The sequence below is a fragment of the Akebia trifoliata genome, chromosome 1 (assembly GCF_017979445.1).
Source record: "Akebia trifoliata isolate Shusen 1 chromosome 1, ASM1797944v1, whole genome shotgun sequence".
Classification (NCBI taxonomy): domain Eukaryota; kingdom Viridiplantae; phylum Streptophyta; class Magnoliopsida; order Ranunculales; family Lardizabalaceae; genus Akebia; species Akebia trifoliata.
In genome coordinates, this window is record NC_141375.1 from 29094048 (window position 1) to 29114116 (window position 20069).

General features: G+C 34.0%; 1 protein-coding gene and 1 pseudogene across 2 annotated transcripts; one reads left to right on the top strand and one right to left on the bottom strand.

The window, feature by feature from the left end:
• Positions 1-1548: 1548 nt before the first annotated feature.
• LOC147411533 (homeobox-leucine zipper protein ROC2-like) lies at positions 1549-8437 on the top strand. 2 transcript variants are annotated; one of them, XM_086449560.1, is made up of 12 exons: positions 1549-1770; positions 2015-2539; positions 3283-3506; positions 3727-3844; positions 5164-5352; positions 5443-5883; positions 5974-6075; positions 6235-6435; positions 6550-6724; positions 6875-7146; positions 7867-7962; positions 8051-8437. In XM_086449560.1, exons 2-12 carry the CDS (start codon positions 2444-2446, stop codon positions 8414-8416), a joined length of 2280 nt encoding a protein of 759 aa, XP_086305686.1. In that variant the 5' UTR covers positions 1549-1770; positions 2015-2443; the 3' UTR covers positions 8417-8437. The 2 variants fall into 2 exon arrangements, with proteins under 2 accessions (XP_086305686.1, XP_086305694.1); XM_086449568.1 differs by having other exon boundaries at positions 3295-3506.
• A 4291-nt stretch (positions 8438-12728) lies between these two features.
• LOC147411534 (glucuronoxylan 4-O-methyltransferase 3 pseudogene) lies at positions 12729-13357 on the bottom strand (annotated as a pseudogene).
• Between the last annotated feature and the right edge of the window lie 6712 nt (positions 13358-20069).

Below are 20069 nucleotides of genomic sequence, written 5' to 3' on the forward strand. Positions count from 1 at the left end.
AGAGAAAGTTGACTTAGAAAGTGTGGATATGCTCAATGAAGATTAATTATAGTCTTAATTAGAAGAAATATTCAAGTTACAGATTTAAAAAAAAAAACTAAAGAAAGATCCAGAAGAACACAAATTGAAATAACGAAAGTGAATATGAACATGAGTTTAATAACATAAAACATGTTTCTAGACAAATTAAAATGGATCGAGGAGAGGGATTCGTTCATCCCACTCCAAATCTTTGGCAAAAAAGGATAAGACATTCATGATGATGATAATAATAATGATTGTATAGCTTGCCTGCTAGCAAAAATAATCCATTAATCTATAGGTGAATTGTATTGTTGAATCACAACATGAAAAAAGATCATATTTTATGGCCCAAAACCATCAAATTTTATAAAATTCAATGGAGCAAGGCGTCAAAATTTTCATTGTCGTTTTTTTTTTCGATGGGTTGAAACTATCAAATTAATAGAAGATGGGGGAAATTCGATGGTTCTAAGCTGTCGAAACAAGATCTAAAAATGAATGGAGAAACAAGATTCACTCAACCAATCCCAAATTTTAGAGACAATTCTTTCATGAGGATGATGATGATGATACTTACGTCTAGCCAACCGTTCAAAATATCCCATTAATTAATCAATGATTACATATAATCATTAATCAATGGGCGAACAGTAAGGCTGATCATAATTCATGTGATTTTGTAATGATTTTCTCACCCCGACAAACTTGGGACTAATTTCACATATTGCCAACGATACAAATTTGTTAGGTATAACACACTGATACAAATTTGCTTTTGTTCGAGTAAAAGCAAATACAGAAGAACATGGCTTTGATAGAAAGGATGGAAGAAGAAAGATTCATTTAATTGACCCCAAAATTTTGAGATAAGGCTTTCGTGATGATGATTAGTAGTTATTACATTAGAGCATTTTATCTTGGGCTTCCTGATCAGACCTGTTATCATCTTCCAAGCCCAACGAAAATAAAAGATGTTCAAATGACAGACAAAATCATCAATCAACCTGATTTTTCATCCACTAGGAAGGTGGACCCAACGATCATTAATCAATTGGTCCGAAAAAGTGTGCCAAGTGGAGTTGTGGGGATGTCTGTTTCAATCAATATATTTATCTTAGGGCACCGTTTGAAAAAAGGATAATACAAAATTACAATTACAATTACAATTACAAATAAATAAAAGAAAAAAAATCGTAAGGGATTTAATTAAAGAGTATGATGGAAAATAAAAGGAAAATTCTAGCCTGTAACGATGTTTGACGTATTGTATCAAACGTATGGCTCAGATGGGAATTTCTTCCTAGTTATTCCCTGGAGAGTGTATCTCTAGAAAAATTGAATAGATCTCTAGGGAAATTGTGAAGTTTGGTAGCAGTCGTTGGTTTCACCATTAGGTTCTCTCTCTCTCCTCTCTCTCTACATAAATGCCATTGCACCATCTATACGCTCTGCAATTACTCCTTGCTGCCACATCTTCTCCATCTGTTCCCCTTTCTCCTTCTCTCTTCTTCTTCTTCTTCTTCTTTCTTCTTTCTTTTCTCTTTCATCACCATCTTTCTTTTGAAGGTTTTTTCATAGCTTCTTTCTCTCTCTCTCTCTCTCTTTCTCTCACAAACCCACTCAACCAGAAATGGTATTTTCCACGGATCCAGTAGTCTAAAAAATCAGATCTAAGCCATTTCTCGTCTGGTTTTTTCTAAACAGATTTGAAGGGTTGTCTTGCTTTTGATCAAAACAGCCTTACAAGTAAGGATAATACCAAGACATCATCTCTCTCTCTCTTTCTCTCTCTTTCACAGTAGTTTGAGAAGATAGGTAGTTTTGCAAAACTACAGTCTCAGATATCTCTCAGTATAAGATGCTATTCTATTTTATTTCATATGAGCATGTCTCTCATGTCTTCCATTTTCATTATATTTATTGATATATTCCCCCCCCCCCCCCCCCTCTCTCTCTCTCTCTTTTATTTTTTACTTTTTTTTTTTTACAGAAAAAACAGGTGGGAGAAAGAGAGGAAGAAGAGGTGAAGTGTTTGATTCTCCGAAATATTCATAGGTGTTGCCCTTTTTTTTTTTTTTTTTAAGGTTCAGAAAAAAATGATTTCAAATCGTCAACACTTACCCTACTATTTCTCTCTGTATCCTTCTCGTGCGTTGGCACGTGAGAACAGATAGGTTTCAAACAAACCCCCTTTGAGATTAGTCATCTCTGACTGTTTATTACTTTTGATAATCACTCTTAGGAATTTTGCTCTGACAACAGCTCAGAATCTATTAAACACAACCCCTCAGTCAGAGGCCTATATTAGAGGCCAAAGTGAAGTCCTTGAGAAAAATATAGAACATAGAGACAGAAAAATACTTTGTTGTTGAGTGAGACAGAGAGAAAGAGAGCTTTTAGGGTTTGTGTGGAGTGAACTATGCCTGCTGGAATAGCGATCCCAGCAAGAAGAGAGCCACTGATGATGGGAAAGATTGCTGGATTTGGATCATCTTCTGCTCTAACGATTGGTCAGGTCAGCGCTTCATAATCCCTCTCTCTCTCTCTCTCTCTCTCATTCTTCCTTGTTTCCTTTGCAGTTTCTAAGTTTCTATTTCTCACTTGTGTGAATTTTTTTTTTTTTTTGGTTTATTTGATCTCTCACCTTTGTTTTTTTCGTTTCTCCCATTTGTTCTTCAGTTAGAATCATTTTAATGGATCGGATTTTTAAAGACTTTATTGTTTTATTATTTTTACAGGTTTATGGTTTGTTTGTCCTCTCTTTTACTCTTTATATGCTTACTTCTACTTAGTATTATTTTTTTTTCCTTCTTTTAAATAATATTGTTAGATATTAGAGGGATTTAAGTGAGATTAGCTCAAACCAAACGAATTAAGCTCTTTCAAGAAAGATCTGTCTCAATATCCGAGAAAAAGGTCTTCTCTTGCAGATGAGAGAGAGAGAGAGAGAGAGATCCCTATAAATATGTGTCTACTGCATGTCACTAACAGATCTTTCAACATTGACCTTCAATGAAATTGAAGGAGGGATCCATTGCCTTGCAAAATCTGGTTTATCGCTTTTCAGTAGATAGATCTAAGCATGGATTTTGATATCTTTTTTGTACTTGTTTTCTCTTCCATATCGTCCTTTTGTTTCTTCCACTCCAAATTTCACTCTTTAAGTTGGTTTTACAGTCTTCTTTCTTTTTTAGTGGTTAACAAGCATTCTGTTGATAGATTGAAAAACAATAGCTTCGGAATCTTAAAGATCTGTAGAATATGTTCCAGCGAAACCACTTTGAAGGTCATCACAACCCGCTCGATATGACCCAAAACACCTCCGAAGGCGAAATGGGGAAGATCAGAGATGATGAGTTCGAAAGTAAATCAGGCAGCGAAAACCTAGAAGGTGCTTCAGGCGACGATCAAGACCTCAACCAGCGTCCCCGAAAGAAGCGCTTTCATCGCCACACCCAACATCAAATTCAAGAAATGGAAGCGTAAGTCCTCATAAATCTTATACTGAAGATGATAATAATAATAAAGGATCTGATATGATGCTTTTTAATAAAGTGTACTTCCATACAAAAGATCATCATCTTCATGAAATTAGAAGAACAATGACAGCCATTTTGAGTGCCCTTCTAACATCTTTGATTCTAAGAGCCCTTGAGATTGTTTTTTTAATTTATTTCTGTTTGTTTTGTTTTTGTTACTCAGTTTCTTCAAGGAGTGCCCTCACCCGGATGACAAGCAAAGGAAGGAGCTGAGCCGTGAATTAGGGTTGGAGCCTTTGCAAGTAAAGTTTTGGTTCCAAAACAAGCGTACGCAAATGAAGGTAAATGGCTTCTTCATAGACTCGATTACAGGCGCTGACTACGTTCTCTTACATAACTGATATTGGATTTGATCAATATATTATCTTAGACAACTTCTATGGCCACACAGACGTTTACTTAAGATACACAAATCTTCCAAATCAAATAGTCTACCGAGATATAGATAACTATTTATTTTTGACAATGGCATTCTCATGTTTCCTTCAGAAAATAAAAATTGAACCTCAATGCTTCTTCTTCTCTCAGAAATCCCTTCTTCTCCAAAGAGCTTGTCATTGAGAAGTTTTCCCTAAAAAAATAAAATCCTAGGAAAAAGATATTTTGTGTAGAAGAGTTCTCTTATTTTGCGTAGGGTTGTCAAGAACCTAAATAAAATTTCGGTTTAGGTTCTTATCGGTTTCAATTCTGGGTATGAGATCCTTGGAATCAAAACCGCCTTACAAATAACCGACACATATCGGGATCTGTTGGGTACCTATTAAGATAGATAATGTTTTTTTTAATGAGAAAAAAAGTTAAGTATCGGATAAAATTGACAATTATTTATAAATGTAATAATTTAACTCGTAACTACTCCATCGAAAGTTAAGATCGTAAAAAGTTATGGTACATACCATTTATTTGTGGTTGAAATTGTATTATATGTGAAAAATGAATGAAGTTTCAAATTCTCTTTATATTTTAGTTTTAGTTCAAGTACATTTACTTCAAGATATCTCTTTGTAGGGCTTAGACCCATAGCTTCATTGGTTTGACACTTTGCAAAGCAACTTTGAGGTCGTGGGTTCCAGTCCAACTTAACCATCTAAAAAATAAAAAAGAAGAATAATGCTAAAGTGACCTCAAGATTGTACCTCACATAGCACATCATGACGTGAAAGTGTATAAGAACCATAAATGCTTTTCATTGAGATACGAGTGAAAAAGCATCTATGGTACATATACACTTTCACGTCAAGATGTGTGATATGAGGTACAATCTTGAGGTCACTCCAGCACGACTCAAAAAAGAAAGATATCTCTTTGTAAGTATATAATTAGACTACTAATTTTATTATAAATAAAATAAATTTACTAATTTGGTACTAATCGAATACCCAAATGAGACCCAATTTTTATCGATTCTTTAAGATAGCTACCCGACCAAAAATGATCATATCCATGATGGTAAATCCAAAATTGACTAATCTGTTTCAACTACACCAGGTAATTGGGTATCCATTGACATCCCTAATCTTGTGTTTGTCATTTCATTTAGTCTTCTTGTTGAAAAATTATGGTTTCAAGGTTTGCTAATTTTAGTTGTTCTTCTCCATAGACCCAACACGAGCGCCATGAGAACTCACAACTAAGGACCGAGAACGAAAAGCTCAGAGCAGAGAACATGAGGTATAAAGAAGCTCTTAGCAACACCTCATGTCCCAACTGTGGAGGTCCAACTTCCATTGGTGAGATGTCCTTCGACGAGCAACATTTGAGGATCGAGAATGCTAGGCTAAGAGAAGAGGTAGTAGCGGAAGAAAGAATTCTCTTGCTTAATTTCTTTTTGAGAGGTTTTGGATGATGATTTTAATTAAACTGTTTTGTTTGGTCACAGATTGATAGGATTTCGGCTATAGCTGCAAAGTATGTTGGGAAGCCTATGCTCTCATACCCTCTTCTTTCCCCTCCGATTCCTCCTCGCTCACTCGATCTTGGAGTCGGGAACTACGGTGTGTCACCAGTGATTGGAGGGGAATTGTATGGACCAGGTGACCTCCTGAGATCACTCTCCGGGCCTACTGAGGCAGACAAACCATTGATCATCGAGCTTGCAGTTTCAGCAATGGAAGAGCTGATCCGAATGGCCCAACTTGGAGAACCTTTATGGATGCGTGGCCTTGACGATACTTATGAGATTCTAAATGAAGAAGAGTACATGGGAACTTTTCCTAGGGGAATTGGGCTGAAACCTTTTGGATTGAAAACGGAAGCTTCACGAGAAAGTGCTATTGTAATCATGAATCATATTAACCTTGTTGAGATCCTTATGGATGTGGTAGGTTAATTTATTCACAAACAATTTGAGGTCTTATTGACGTTCATATTAAGTTCGTTATACTAAATATTTTCCTTTTTTAACGATCAGAATCAGTGGTCTACTGTGTTTTCTAGCATTGTTTCAAGAGCAATGACTCTCGAGGTCTTATCAACAGGCGTAGCAGGAAACTACAATGGAGCCCTTCAAGTGGTATTGTACAATTATTCATACCTTTAATGTTTTAAGAAGAGAGTTCATAATTTGGTTGGGCAAAAAATTATAGTTAGGCAAAAACAACTTCCAAAATATGTATTTTAATCTCAACCAATCTTTGCTTCTTATAAATGACCCAATTTATGATTTTGTTAGATGACAGCAGAATTTCAAGTCCCTTCACCTCTTGTTCCGACTCGAGAGAGTTTCTTTGTAAGGTATTGTAAACAACACTCCGAGGGAATTTGGGTGGTTGTTGATGTGTCCTTGGACCATTTACGTCCCAGTCCGATATTGAGATGTCGAAGAAGGCCATCTGGATGTGTAATCCAAGAAATGCCGAATGGTTATTCCAAGGTGATTATGCATTTGCAATTAAATAAAAATCCCAACCAATTACATTCAATTTATTTGACTAAGAACATATATTTTTTCCTACCTAATTGGTGTGATGGTTGTAAACTTTTTCAGGTTGTATGGATTGAACATGTTGAAGTAGATGATAAAGCAGTTCACACTATATATAAATTGTTGGTTAACTCTGGCCTTGGATTTGGAGCAAAACGTTGGGTTGCTACCTTAGATCGACAGTGCGAACGCCTTGCAAGTGTTATGGCTAGTAACATGCCGGCTGGAGATATCGGTGGTAATGATTTATTTCTTAACATAGTAGACCCTAAGTATAAAAAAAAATTGTTCATTGAAAATCTTATATCTCATCACCAACATTGTTCAATACTTTCATTATCTGAACTATCATTAATTGGCTGATGTTTATTAATTATATTGTTCACAGTGATAACAAATCAAGAAGGGCGAAAGAGTATGTTGAAGCTAGCTGAGAGAATGGTGATGAGTTTTTGTTCTGGTGTGAGTGCTTCTACCGCTCACACATGGACCACATTATCAGGAAGTGGAGCTGAAGATGTGAGGGTCATGACCAGAAAGAGCATAGACGACCCAGGCCGACCTCCTGGTATTGTGCTAAGTGCAGCCACTTCCTTCTGGCTTCCTGTTCCACCAAAGAGAGTCTTTGATTTACTCCGAAATGAGAATTCTCGTGATGAGGTAGAGTATTTGTTAAACAATTAGTCACTCTTTCAATACAAGATTATTGGGAAAAATGAATCAAGCTAACAATATCTCAATTTCAAATGAAAATGTTAATGTGCTATCAGTGAAAATCTAACTTTAAATATTATCTAGTAGTGAGTAAATATTGATAAGATATACTAAAATTTGGGTAAATTTTTTGGCATTCATCTATTTAATCACCTTAACTAATATTCAACTTGTACCCAATATTCATGTCATATAGTTATTGTCCTTAGTCAAAATACACTTATATTCTTAATAATTAGGCATTTGATCTTTATATTCATGAGCTAACAAATGCACCTGTGCACATCAACGTACTTGGTTGGTATATATATATATATAGGCAACAGAGCATTCATGGACTTGCATTGAAGTACATATAGGCACTTAATGTTCAACTTTGGAGTCCAACAAAAGCATATGCTTGTTTTGCATTCAGACATACACATGGATGTGAGCATACAAAATATAGATGTATACATAATATCTGACTTCAACAACTTAAACTTCTCTTTCTTTAAGTTAACCATGAGTGAGGCTTGTTGATTAATCACACTTTTCAATTCTCACCTTAGATTCTTTGAATGATTACTAATTTAAAAAAATCTTTACGTAGTTTAAATTCATCGAATTTCATATATATTTTTGACAAAAAGTTGGTTCTTTATGTGTTTTTCCATCGTTATACAGTGGGATATCCTTTCTAATGGTGGTGTTGTTCAAGAAATGACACATATTGCCAATGGCCAAGATCCTGGTAACTGCGTATCTCTATTGCGAGTAAATGTAAGTTATGTTTATATTCTTTGTTTATCAAATTATATAACCAAACCTAACCAATTAACCAACCAACTTGATTATCAATAAAATGCAGACTCCAAATTCCAATCAGAACAATATGTTGATATTGCAAGAGAGTAGCACCGATACAACAGGCTCCTTCGTAGTTTATGCTCCTGTTGATGTTGTTGCGATGAATGTGGTTCTAAATGGGGGTGACCCAGACTATGTAGCCCTCCTACCTTCAGGTTTCGCTATACTTCCTGATGGGCCAACAATTCAGAGAGGTGGAATTACTGAGGTTGGGTCTGGGGGATCTCTCCTAACTGTTGCATTTCAGATCTTAGTTGATTCAACTCCAACAGCAAAACTCTCTCTTGGATCTGTGGCAACTGTTAACAACCTTATCGCTTGCACTGTTGAAAGGATCAAAGGAGCCATTACAAGGGACAATGTATGAATTAGGAGGATTAACTTATGGGTGAGTGAAGGTTACAAGTTTGTGTAGTTGGGTTTTAAGGTTTGACTTTTGAATTTGTTTTAATTTCGATAATTGCAATCTTCTATTTAAGATTCTTTTTGAGTGGGAATTGAGAGCTATTTATATTTTCTATTGGATTATGAATTTAGAGTTTAGGATTTGATTATGCTTCTTGGAGGCTACAAGTTTATACTTTATATAGGATTGGGTTTTAAAGGTCATGTTATTAGGATTAGTGGAGGTTTAGGTTTTATGGGGAATGCACGATTGGGGTTTAAAGAATATTTATTGCACTTCTATTTTAGTTTTTTTTTTCTTCTGATATAAGTTTGTGAGTTCATGGCTTGGGTTTTAACACATCTTATAATTCTGCCAAAGGGGTTAGAGGCTCGAGGTTTACGTACATCAGTTTCCTTTTTTAGTTTAGGGTTTTCCCTAGGTTTAGAAGTTCATTGTTGGGATTGAGTCTTTAGGGTTTAGATTTTCATTAGGTTTCGTAAACGAATCTTAAGTTTTTCTTTTTATATGGGTATGTTTGAGCTTCTTCAGATTTTAGGTTTTCATGATTAAAGAGAATCGATTCATAGAAACAACTCCTTAATTGATTTATTAATTAAATTCCTTGTTAGTGTTCTTGCTTTGGTATAAAATTTTAAGTGGTTCTCATGACTATTCTTTGTTTATTATGGATGCAGTAAAAATAAAGTAATATCAACAAAAGAAGATAGTGAAGAGTGAATTTTATGTTGGAAAAGAAGAAAGAAAAGAAGTCAAGAACGCACCTTACATCATCCTTGCCTTGTGGTGTTTTTTGTCTGAGAAAAGACGGCTTGGGGAGCATTTCACTACCTTGCAAGGGTATTGGTTCGGGTATTGACTTCCAAAGATATGTTAAGGAAACTATGAGTTGACACCATCTCTCTATTAATTAGGGCTTTTGCATGTGTGTTTGGTTATTCTCTCTCTAGGATTTATACTTTTTGTTTTAGTGGTTGGTTATTTCGTATGGGTTTGGTTGAAAAAGGAAACCCTCTTCTAGGGTAAGGGATTTTGCATGACTCATGTCTGTGCGTGGTTTTGAAGTTTTAGTGGTTGGAACTCACACCTGCCTACTCACAACTATTGGTTTTTTTTATTCCCCCTAAACATTTTAAGAACGTTTGAAAGGATTAGCTATTTTTTCCCTTTTATTTTGGCTTTCTCTTATAATTTAATTTTATGTGTGTTTTTATCCCCACTTAAGATGTTTATTTATTGTAGAAGCTAATCTTATCATTATCAGTGTATGTTATTGGTTGGTTATGTGGTGCCTATCAAATGTTGGGTCTTGTTTGTAGGGCTGTCGATGGGTGGGTTTACTGCAAGGTTTGGTTGAGTCCTAATTTATACCAGATTACGCCTATACTTAGGTCATGCCTAATTTGGTTATGCCCAAACTTGGCCCCTAAAAGGCTCAAGTTGAGCTTGGGTTCTATCAAGAATTAAAATCATGCATATTTTGAAATTATTTGGAGTCATTAGATATTTTTTCATTAGTATTCAAACTATATTCTCATTAAAAAAAATGATTAAAAATGAGAGAAAACTTTTTATTTATAATATATTTTATAATAAAATTATACTAGTGGGCCAAGCTGAGTTGGGCATTGTTAGGTGATGGCCCAACTTGGATTTCAGGGGTAAAAAACATTTTGAACCCAACCCTATCTTTGCACTCTCAAGATAAAGAAACATTTTGCTCACAATAAAGTCAATATAGGATTTCACAAAATCCTGGACTGTCCAATCACATAAACCCATATGTATTGAGGGTATCCTCAATTTACAAAACTTCCCCTCTTTCAATTCGGTGCCATTGGTCATTCGGGATTCTGTGAAAACTCATAGACTTTTTTGTATGAAAAAACTCTTAGACACTAACCCAATTGAATAATTGTGATCAACCATTGAGTAATTATAAGCTATTACACTAAAAATTGACTTGATTGAACGTGCCGCCTTTGTCGTATAATTGGTTTATGATAGTACCATGGACATGGGATCAGAACCCCATCTTCACGCTAAATTGTAAATGGCTCGAGGCTACGGGTATTTGAAAATCCAAAGCTAAGCTTAACCTGTCAAATGGAAAGGATGGGCCGGGGCAAGGCTCACAAATATTATGGCATATTTCGGGCTAGGAATGGGCCCATTTTAATTCATAATTTATTATATTTAATATTTAATTATATAAATATAGTTACATATATTTTTTAAATAAAATTATAATATAAGGTATCGGGATAGGCCACCTGAATGGCTTAGCTCCCAAGTCAGAGCTTGTCCTTAACTTAAATTCAGCCTAATCGGCTAGACCTGACTATCAAATGTGCCTAATAACACAACCCAACCCAACCCAACCCAGCCCATGGTGGGCTGGCCTAGACCAAAGCCTGGCCCATTTTGACAGTCACTACAAGAAATAAGGTGTTTTCGGGTGTTTAAAGACCGCTGGAAATACTACATAAAATAAAATGCTGATAAATGTAATTGCGACGTTCTCTGTAAACGCCAGTAACTCCTGTGTCGCTAATTCCTACATTGGCGTTTCAAAAATCACCGCTATTTTCATCATTTATCAGCGTTTTATAGCGAGTTAGAGGCGTCAAAAAATCGCTGCTAATTGTATTATAAATTCATTAATAATATATGAATACTATTACCAGCATTTATAGAAACGCCGCTAAATGATGAACATTTTTTTAAAAAAAATTGTAGTTTTAATAGCGTTTCTAAAACCGTCGGTAATTATGTTTAATTTAAAAAAAAAAAATAGAATCAGATCTACTCCAATATTTGCAATCAGATTGGCACTAATATTTATTTAATTTAAAATGACATTGAATATTGTTGAACACTAACAAGGGTTAGTTCTTATAATAACAAACCAAGTACTAATTGAAACATTAATATTGTAAATAAAGAAAATAAAATTAAGAAATAAAAAATCAACTATTCAAATGTGGTCCTTTGACATTGTTGTACTCCCATACTTAATTATAAACATCATAATGCACTACCTGCAATTAGTAAAAATTTATAGGAACATAATTAACATTTAAACAAATACTATAAAAATCATGTAAGAGATCTGATATGTGAGCATAAAGTTATAATGCAAATCGATTCCTACTAGAGTATTAATTTTCAATAGAGAAACATATATACAAATCAAATAAAGAGTTAGGGTAGACTCATTAAGTCATGAGTACACATTTATCCAAAATGCATCTGAAATTTTTGTAAGATAAAATAGACAAAAAAAAAAAAAAAAGTGAAAGCACATACACAGAGAAAAGAAAGAGATCCAAACACATTAAGGAAATCAAGATATTCTCAATTAAAATAAGAAAATTGTCTTCTTTTGATTCATAAACAGAATTGAAGATTAAATATAACCACTGAACTCAATCAATCAAACTCCGTTATGATGGTATCGTATTGTGTAGATTTGAGTTCCACGTACACACATACAAAACTTGATTAGTTTCTACTTGTAAGGCAAGTGATAATCCTAATAGACCTAACAAGTTAACTTAATTGTGCTTGTGTGAGTCATAAAATTGGAAAAGGATAAATAAAAAACCTACATCAATCAATGGCATTAGTACCAATTTGTGTTCTCAAACAGTATCAGAGGTATCAAGATGTTTGGAATTCAAGTTGCATTAATTACGGATAAGAAATAGAGGTCGTAGAAAGTGAACAATAGGAAATAATGGAAACTAAATCCGATAATCGAGCAGAAGCGCATTAATTTGAAATATTAAAATTTACAATTTACAAACTTTTATTGTGTTTCGATACCCATAATACATACCAAAATTCGATTCAAAACATGCATATCATAGGTACATATTGATAGATTATATTCAATGATTCTATTTTTTTTTTTTAATGCTTAGAAACTTAGAGACTCAAATAGACCTGTTTTGATCTTCCTCAAATCCTTATTTAGGGACATTCTTTTCTTTCTCATACCATGGAGAATACTGTTTTGATGGATTCCCGAGCCTATCCCTGACGACATGAGAAAAATACAAATAAATATCTATTACAATACTAATTTCAAAAAGTGAGTAACCACTTGCATAAGCATTTCTTTGATTCTTACTATGATAAAATGGAAGAACTGTAAGGACGAAATAAACCTTTTACATACCCAATAGACAAAAATATATTGGTGTGATTTGAACTACATACAAGGTGGGCATGCCAATCCAAGGTTCTATTTAGTATAACAAGATGCCTAAAAGGTTACTTTGAAGGAGTTCTACTCACAGGCAATCATGTCTATATTGTTAAGCACAAATGCACAAACACATAAGTCTCCTCATCTTCTCTATTCCTTGCCATCATCCCAGCTGTATATATAACACTCATCCTCCCTAGTGCATCTTCATGGTACCCAATTGGTGCATCAACCATGATCAAATCCCACTTTGTCTCATGCACCTCATTAGGTACACTCTCTTCAATGCAAGTGAACACTAGAAAAATCTAGGATCACTCACAACCCTACCATCCTCTCTCTTGCCAATCTTCATCAGATCTTTTGCCTGGTTTACCTTGCTATCATACACCACATGGTAAGATAATAACGTGGGGAACCTCTCATTGATTTGATCTATCCATGATTTGTCTTCCTCTAGAAAAATTGTAAGGCCACCATGATTTAGAGTACTCCATGAGGCTATCATGACCAAGTCCAAAGACTAGGAAGTTGCATGGGTACTTGTTTTCTAGGACTCGGGTTGTTACTGAGATTTCTTTGAGTGTTTGTTGTGGTGTGATATCTGAAGTTGTGTAGTGGATGGTGGCTTGTGTGATGGAAGGTGGGACCTTGGTGCAAGTTGGTGTGGAGAGGGGAAGAGGTGGGCACCATTACCACATCTTCAATTACCTCTAACATGATTCAACTCCATCATTTGCCTCTAAGAAAAGCATGTGCACTTGTTGCAGCTCCATCTTTGTCAACTATCAAAGTTACCACTGAATCAAGCAATTTCCCTTCCAAAGTTGAGTTGACTGCATACGAATCACCCTTTAAATCTAAGATAACCATCACATTACAATGTATCCGTAACAAGTTAAACTTGTACAATCCACAACCTACAAATCAAATAGAAGTCTATCTTTGGTTCGTGAAATAGCCTTTGCAAATAGTCCATCTTAGTTTTGAATAAAATAAACTTGTGATCACTCCTTCTTTATCATTTTGTAAACTTAATACAACCACACAACGGAATAAAATACTCTAATGATAAGGAATCTTATAATGTGCACACTAATATTATCTTGAGCTTCTAGACTAGGGGATACGGACGCTCCTCAAGAATTTGTTTATGATGTTGTGGGGAAGCAGTCGAGAGCATCATGTCGCCCCATGCCTTCTCTTAGGAGTTGAGCCAGATGATCCTTCGCCACCATCATGCAGTGCGAACTACCTTGACTCGAGTCCGACTTTGAATCGGCCGGCCGGCTTCAAATTTCGAAGGAACCCTCTTTTAGTACAACACAAATGTCATTTTTATCTGTTTCATGACCCTACATTTCCACCAAAATTTTAAATACCTGACATGTGGAATCCAATGAAGAGGGCTCCTCCAAACTTTTGAAGCGGGCTGCCCGCTTCAAAGTTTTTTTCCCTCGACTCTGTGATGGATCCATCTACATAGATTATGAGTGTTAGAACCAAATAAATGACATTAAAAATTAATTTACATATTAAAAATATGACTATAAAATATATAGTTAAGAACGATTTTTTTTTTTTATCTTTTTCAAATTTCAATAAGTAAATTTATATTAATATTCATAATTTTACCTTAATATATATATATATATATATATATATATATATATATATTATTTAGGCATATTCCAAGGTTTTTAGATAATTATAACTTCAGTAATGGTTTCCATGAGAATTCATCCATTCTTCTACTTCATCCACAAACTTCAAAAATAGAAAAAAAGAAAATTAACAATAGTAATCGAAGAAAATCTATACACTAAACCAAACTAAGAAATTTGATGAATGATGCATCACTTGTGTATCTTTACATAAACATGTATCATATCATTTTAAACAAAAATCTGTTATGAAAGCCTAAATAGTTCATCAAGAAATAAAATTCCCCACCCAAAAATATTTATTCTTTTTACTCAATAAAACCCTAGAAACATATCATTTTTAGTACAAATGGAGACTCATAGATGCTCTAAAAGAATATCTGATGAAGTTAATGGATAGAACCAATCAGATCTAATTTGCAAAATGGAGAAATCAACCAATGTTCAAGATGTCAGTAAATTTGGACAGAAAGAGATCCATCAAAACATTTTGGAGGTTAGGTGGTGTTGATGAGGACTCTTGCATGGCCTCAATAATTGGTGCCCCTCTATCAAAATCAAACTTAATATGGTCTTATGCTTCGAGACCATCTCGTGAGGCCAAGATGGTCTGCCTAAACCTATTTTTTTTTTAACATAGCTTGTTGCGGTCTGCTATCTGCCTAAACCTAATCTTTTCCCTCAAAGAAAAAAAAAAGGCAAAACAGATGATCAACAAAAAATTAAAATTAAAAGGGATAACAAGCAACCCATTACAACTATTGGCATAATGGAATGAAACAAACAAATGAATCCAGATGGATAGTCATAAATTATGAACAAGAAATTGTTAAAGTAACCTGACTAATAATGAGTCAATTAAGCTAGATTGGTTTAAAGTATGAAATTTAAAATACCAACAAGGAAAGAAGAGAAACCCAACAACTCCATGCATGGGCCCACTTCAAGGGGTCAAGATTTAAAAATCAAAATAATGGATTCTAACTAAAACAAAGATTGGGTTGATCCAAAAATCAAAGTAGTGAATTCTAACTAAAGTCAAGGTTTGGTTTTTTCTTTTAACAATAGCTACAACATTACCATTTCCAATCAAATCAGGCTCATAATATAGGATAACCCAATGCGAAATTAAAACAGAAATCAAGAATAGAAATAGAAGGAAGAAACAAAATTCAATAACCTCCTCAATTGTTCCACAATCTTAAAAAAGATCAAGTATATGAATTAGGGATATTATATTGTGTTGATTGATTTTGTTTCCATATTCATGGATACTTTGAATGTATATAAATCCTATGAGATATATAATCACCATCTAAGAATTCTCAATAAAATTTATATTTCTCCACTCCAATGCTCAATTTAGATTCTATCTCTTCCCTCCAAATCTTGCATTTTGTATATAAAGTTAAAGATAGACACTATGGTTTGTTTTCGTTTCTCCTTTCTTCTCACTTATTGACTTTCGTCATGGTCTTTGATCATTGATTATTAGATTGTCTTCGGATCTCCACTTTTATTTGACAAATTTTAAATGACATCAGGTCATTGGAGCTGTCAATAGATTGGGTTTGGATCAGATCGAGGTTGATTTGGGACCAATGAAATAAGAATCACTTGAGAACTGAAACATATTTGATACGAATCAATTCATTCCCTTATCGGATCTCAAAATTAGGATCCAAATCCCATTTGATAACAAAATGACGGAATCAAATTCGATTTGATATAAAAATATAGAAAACGTTCATATCTTTAAACAAAATGTATAATATGATTAATGAACCGTCTCACATTTTGTTGAATTGGGATATGGTAGATCCAGAACCAATCTGATAGGTAACTAAATCAGATATTCATCTGATGTCCATGAATGGTTTAACACAAGGTATTCCAATTTTCTGGGGTTATAACCTATCAGATTTGGTCAGCATTCATATGATATGTATGCAAATCAGATTTGGTCCAAATTTATGATCCAGATTAAAAATCCAATCTAATAAAAGACCCAATCCAATAAATATTGAATCGGTCCAAGATCCTATCCGATTATTTTTGGACACCCAATTCATTGACAGTGATACCCAACACGGCGTGTAAGCGGTAGGACAAATGTTCATGTGATCAGTGGGCCCAAAGTAATTGCTACCAAACATTTTCTTCCTGTGAAATTTAGGCTTATGATCACGTACGTTTGTATTGATAGCGTCCAGATTATACGGTCCAGGCAACATAAAATACCTGTCACCCCATCTTTTGGTAGGACAACACAAAGGGGTGGTGCTAGGATTTTCTGTCAGTGGAGACTAAATGCTACCGATAGTTAATCGATAATCTTGGATTCCTTTTATGTCAATTTTAGATTTGTCATCGTCTAGTCACAAAATAATGGATTTTTAATAAGTTGAACCTTAAAATATAAGAAACAATAGTCGTTCGAAGACCATTCAATAGTGAGGTATATTGGCTAAAAACATGAGTATTTAATACTAATTGTTGTAGTTTATTTTCTATTTATTTTTTTAAATATTATTTTTATATCTCCGTCTCTATAGAATTTATGATTTTTTCTAATAGTTAAGGTATATGGTGGCGGTAATATTCCCCTCCATAATCCTATTTTGATTTTCAAATAAAAAAATTAATATCGAATAAACCGCATCAGTTTGTGATGCCTGAAAACATGATTTGATGCCACTGGTTTCTAGGGGAAAAAATTCTAGGAACTTTGAAAAAAAAATCAAAAATAAAATAAAAATTGATTGTTAGGATTGCCATCTATTTTTAACACCATGGGATCAAACTCAAAAGAGATTTTTTCTTGAATTTTGTTTCCTAGAATCTCAATTTTTTCATGAAATCCAAGGCTGTGGTGTTGGATTGTCAATGTGGTAATCCATGTGGGCTCAAAGAGTCAAAGTATAAAAAAATTTTAGCTAGTCAGGCCATGGTTTTTAAACTCGTCCGAGACCGAGACGTTTCGCCCGAGTTAACTTGGTACCAGAGTTGAATGAGATCAACTCACAAAGTCAGTTTTTATCGAGATTTACGAGTCACAATTCAATTTATTGATTTGTTTCACGAGACGTCTGAAACGTATAGGAAAACTCGTCCGAGATGAGTCGATATCAGAGGTGAACGATACGAGATGAAATACCAAGTTTAAAAACCATGAGTTAGACTACTATGATTCAAGAAGAAAGGTTCCTTAAGTAAGAAACTTGAAAAAGCAAAGAAGTTTTTGTAATAACAGTACAATAGGATCAATAAAAAAATAATAACAGTACAACAGGTATGTCTGCTCGGTAAATCCCTCTTTAAAGAAATAAGGGTATTATATTTATTTATATTTTAATGATGTAGGCTCTATTATAAGGCTTGCTGGGTATCAAATTGGATAAATTAAGGGTTTCCTTGGAATTATAAAATCTCTAAGGGAGTTTATTTTAATAAAAATGCAACAATGGGCCTGCTAGTTAAATGCTATTCATTTTTCCAACTTGAGTACGTGGGGCCTAAAGCGCCCACTGTGAAAGAGCATTAGTTAGAGAGAGAAAATTGAGAAATATTCACCAAAACTTAAAAGAGTTGAAAAGAGTTTGAAGCACTTGATCTTCAATAAGTTGAAGAGGAATTTCGGTACATCTGCCAAATTTGGCAATGCCCACTTTCTCATAATTTACCAAAATTAGTCTTGAAAATTTAAAAAAAAACAAAACATCAATATTTTTTCAAGAATCAGGTCGCACTCACTCGGCTAATTACGCCAACATTACACGTTTAAACTTTAAAGTAATGTTGTTGGGTTTATTCACCAAACAAGCGCACGATTTCAATGCCAAAACGAGTACACGCCACCGTCAATAGTTTAATTATGATTCCCATCCACTTTCACGTGGTTTGTGCGATGTGAGGTCCACCTTGAGTCACACCAGCGTGACTCTTTAATTAAAGTAGTTACGTATCCGTCCACGTTACGTTGATGGATATTTGGGGAGTCTGATTTTGAAGCAGCCAGTCCACTTGAAATTTGAAGGAACCCTCTTCATCGTAAAAACGTTACATTTTCTATTTATTTCACGCCCCTATATTTTTGTTAAAATTTTAAGATTAATTTATTAAAATGGTACAGTTTTCAAAATTAATTATCAAAATGATAAACTATAGTAATTAATTCTGAAAAGATAATTTTACCATTTTTGAAATTAATATTTTTTACCAAAACAATAAAAACAGTAAAATATAAAAAAAAATTTACTGAAAATATCCTTTTTTGTTTTACATATGCATTTATCATTTTAACCTTAGAAATAAATTAAAATCCAACTAAATCTTTCTCTTCTTTTTAATCTTCCCAACACTAAATAGAAATATGAAAGAAAAGAGGATTTTTTTCGTAATTTTAGTAAAAAAAATAAAGAAGGGTATTTTCGATAAAAAAAATTTACATTTTACTTTTTTTACCATTTTGATAAAAAATATTAATTCCGAAAATGATAAAATTACCGTTTTCTTAATTAATTACTACAGTTTACCGTTTTGGTGAATAGTCGAAATGTGGTGCATGTTTTGATAAATTTGCCAAATTTTAAATACCTCCTTCCGAAATGCCATGTGGAATCTAATGAGAGGGTTCCTTCAAAATTTTGAAGCGGATTGATTGCTTCAAAGATTTTTTCACGTTTGGGACACTCCTTTGTGACCTCAGTCTATTATGCTGGACTAAAGACTTAAATTACCTCATCTTAAATCCTTATTCAACTAACTCTTGATTTTTCTATAAAAATTTCATATCTTTTAAGTTACTAAATTTCTATAGTTTTGATCTAAAGTTGATATGAACTCCCACATGTTAATACAATAAAAAGTACTGAGATGTTAATGATGTGAAAGGTTAACTCATATTTTTTTTTGGGATTGTAACATACCACCACATTCCATAGTTGATGTATTTGATAAGGCACCATGTCACTTTGACACACTCTAATCAGAACAGAGATTTGCTGTTAAGAAATTTATGTGCTGTACTGATGAACCAATAGGATGTTGTCATGTATATCAAGAAAACAAGTAAGATCCAAACTCTTTACTACTAGAAATTTTCTTCTTAAATATTTTCTCCACCAACCAATTTCTTTCAATACATGTGGCCTTATTCCATTAGTTCATCAGCTTAGCACATAAATTCCTTAACAGCAAATATTTGTTCCTCTTTACATATCTCTTGGATGTCCCTTTCACAAATGAGCCAGTGCCCACTTTGTGGTGACTTTCACACCTTAATACCCTCATTTTGAAATGAGTTGTGAAGAATGCACGTGGTCTTATTACGTGGTTGGATACACAGATGACATGGCAAAGGCATATAATCATAGATCATTTTCATCGAGATACACAGGAAAAAGATATACAATTCTATGCCCTTGCCACATCAGCTAAATACCAATCATGTACTAAGACCACGTGCATTCATCATTATTCTTTAGAAATACCCCCAAGCAAATTTTCCCAACTCGTTCCATTTGAGGCTTGAATCCCAAACACGTTGCTGGCTTTGATATTAAATGAAGTTAGCCTAACCACTAAACCAAAATATGTAAGTGTTAAGGGTAGGAAGAATCAACTCACCCCTCGTTAGTCATGGAGATAGAAGTTGAAGGTTGACGGGGGTTTTAAAGAGAGCTCAATTTTTATGTTTTGTGTGCGTGCGTATTAAAGATGATGGTAAGGGCTATCT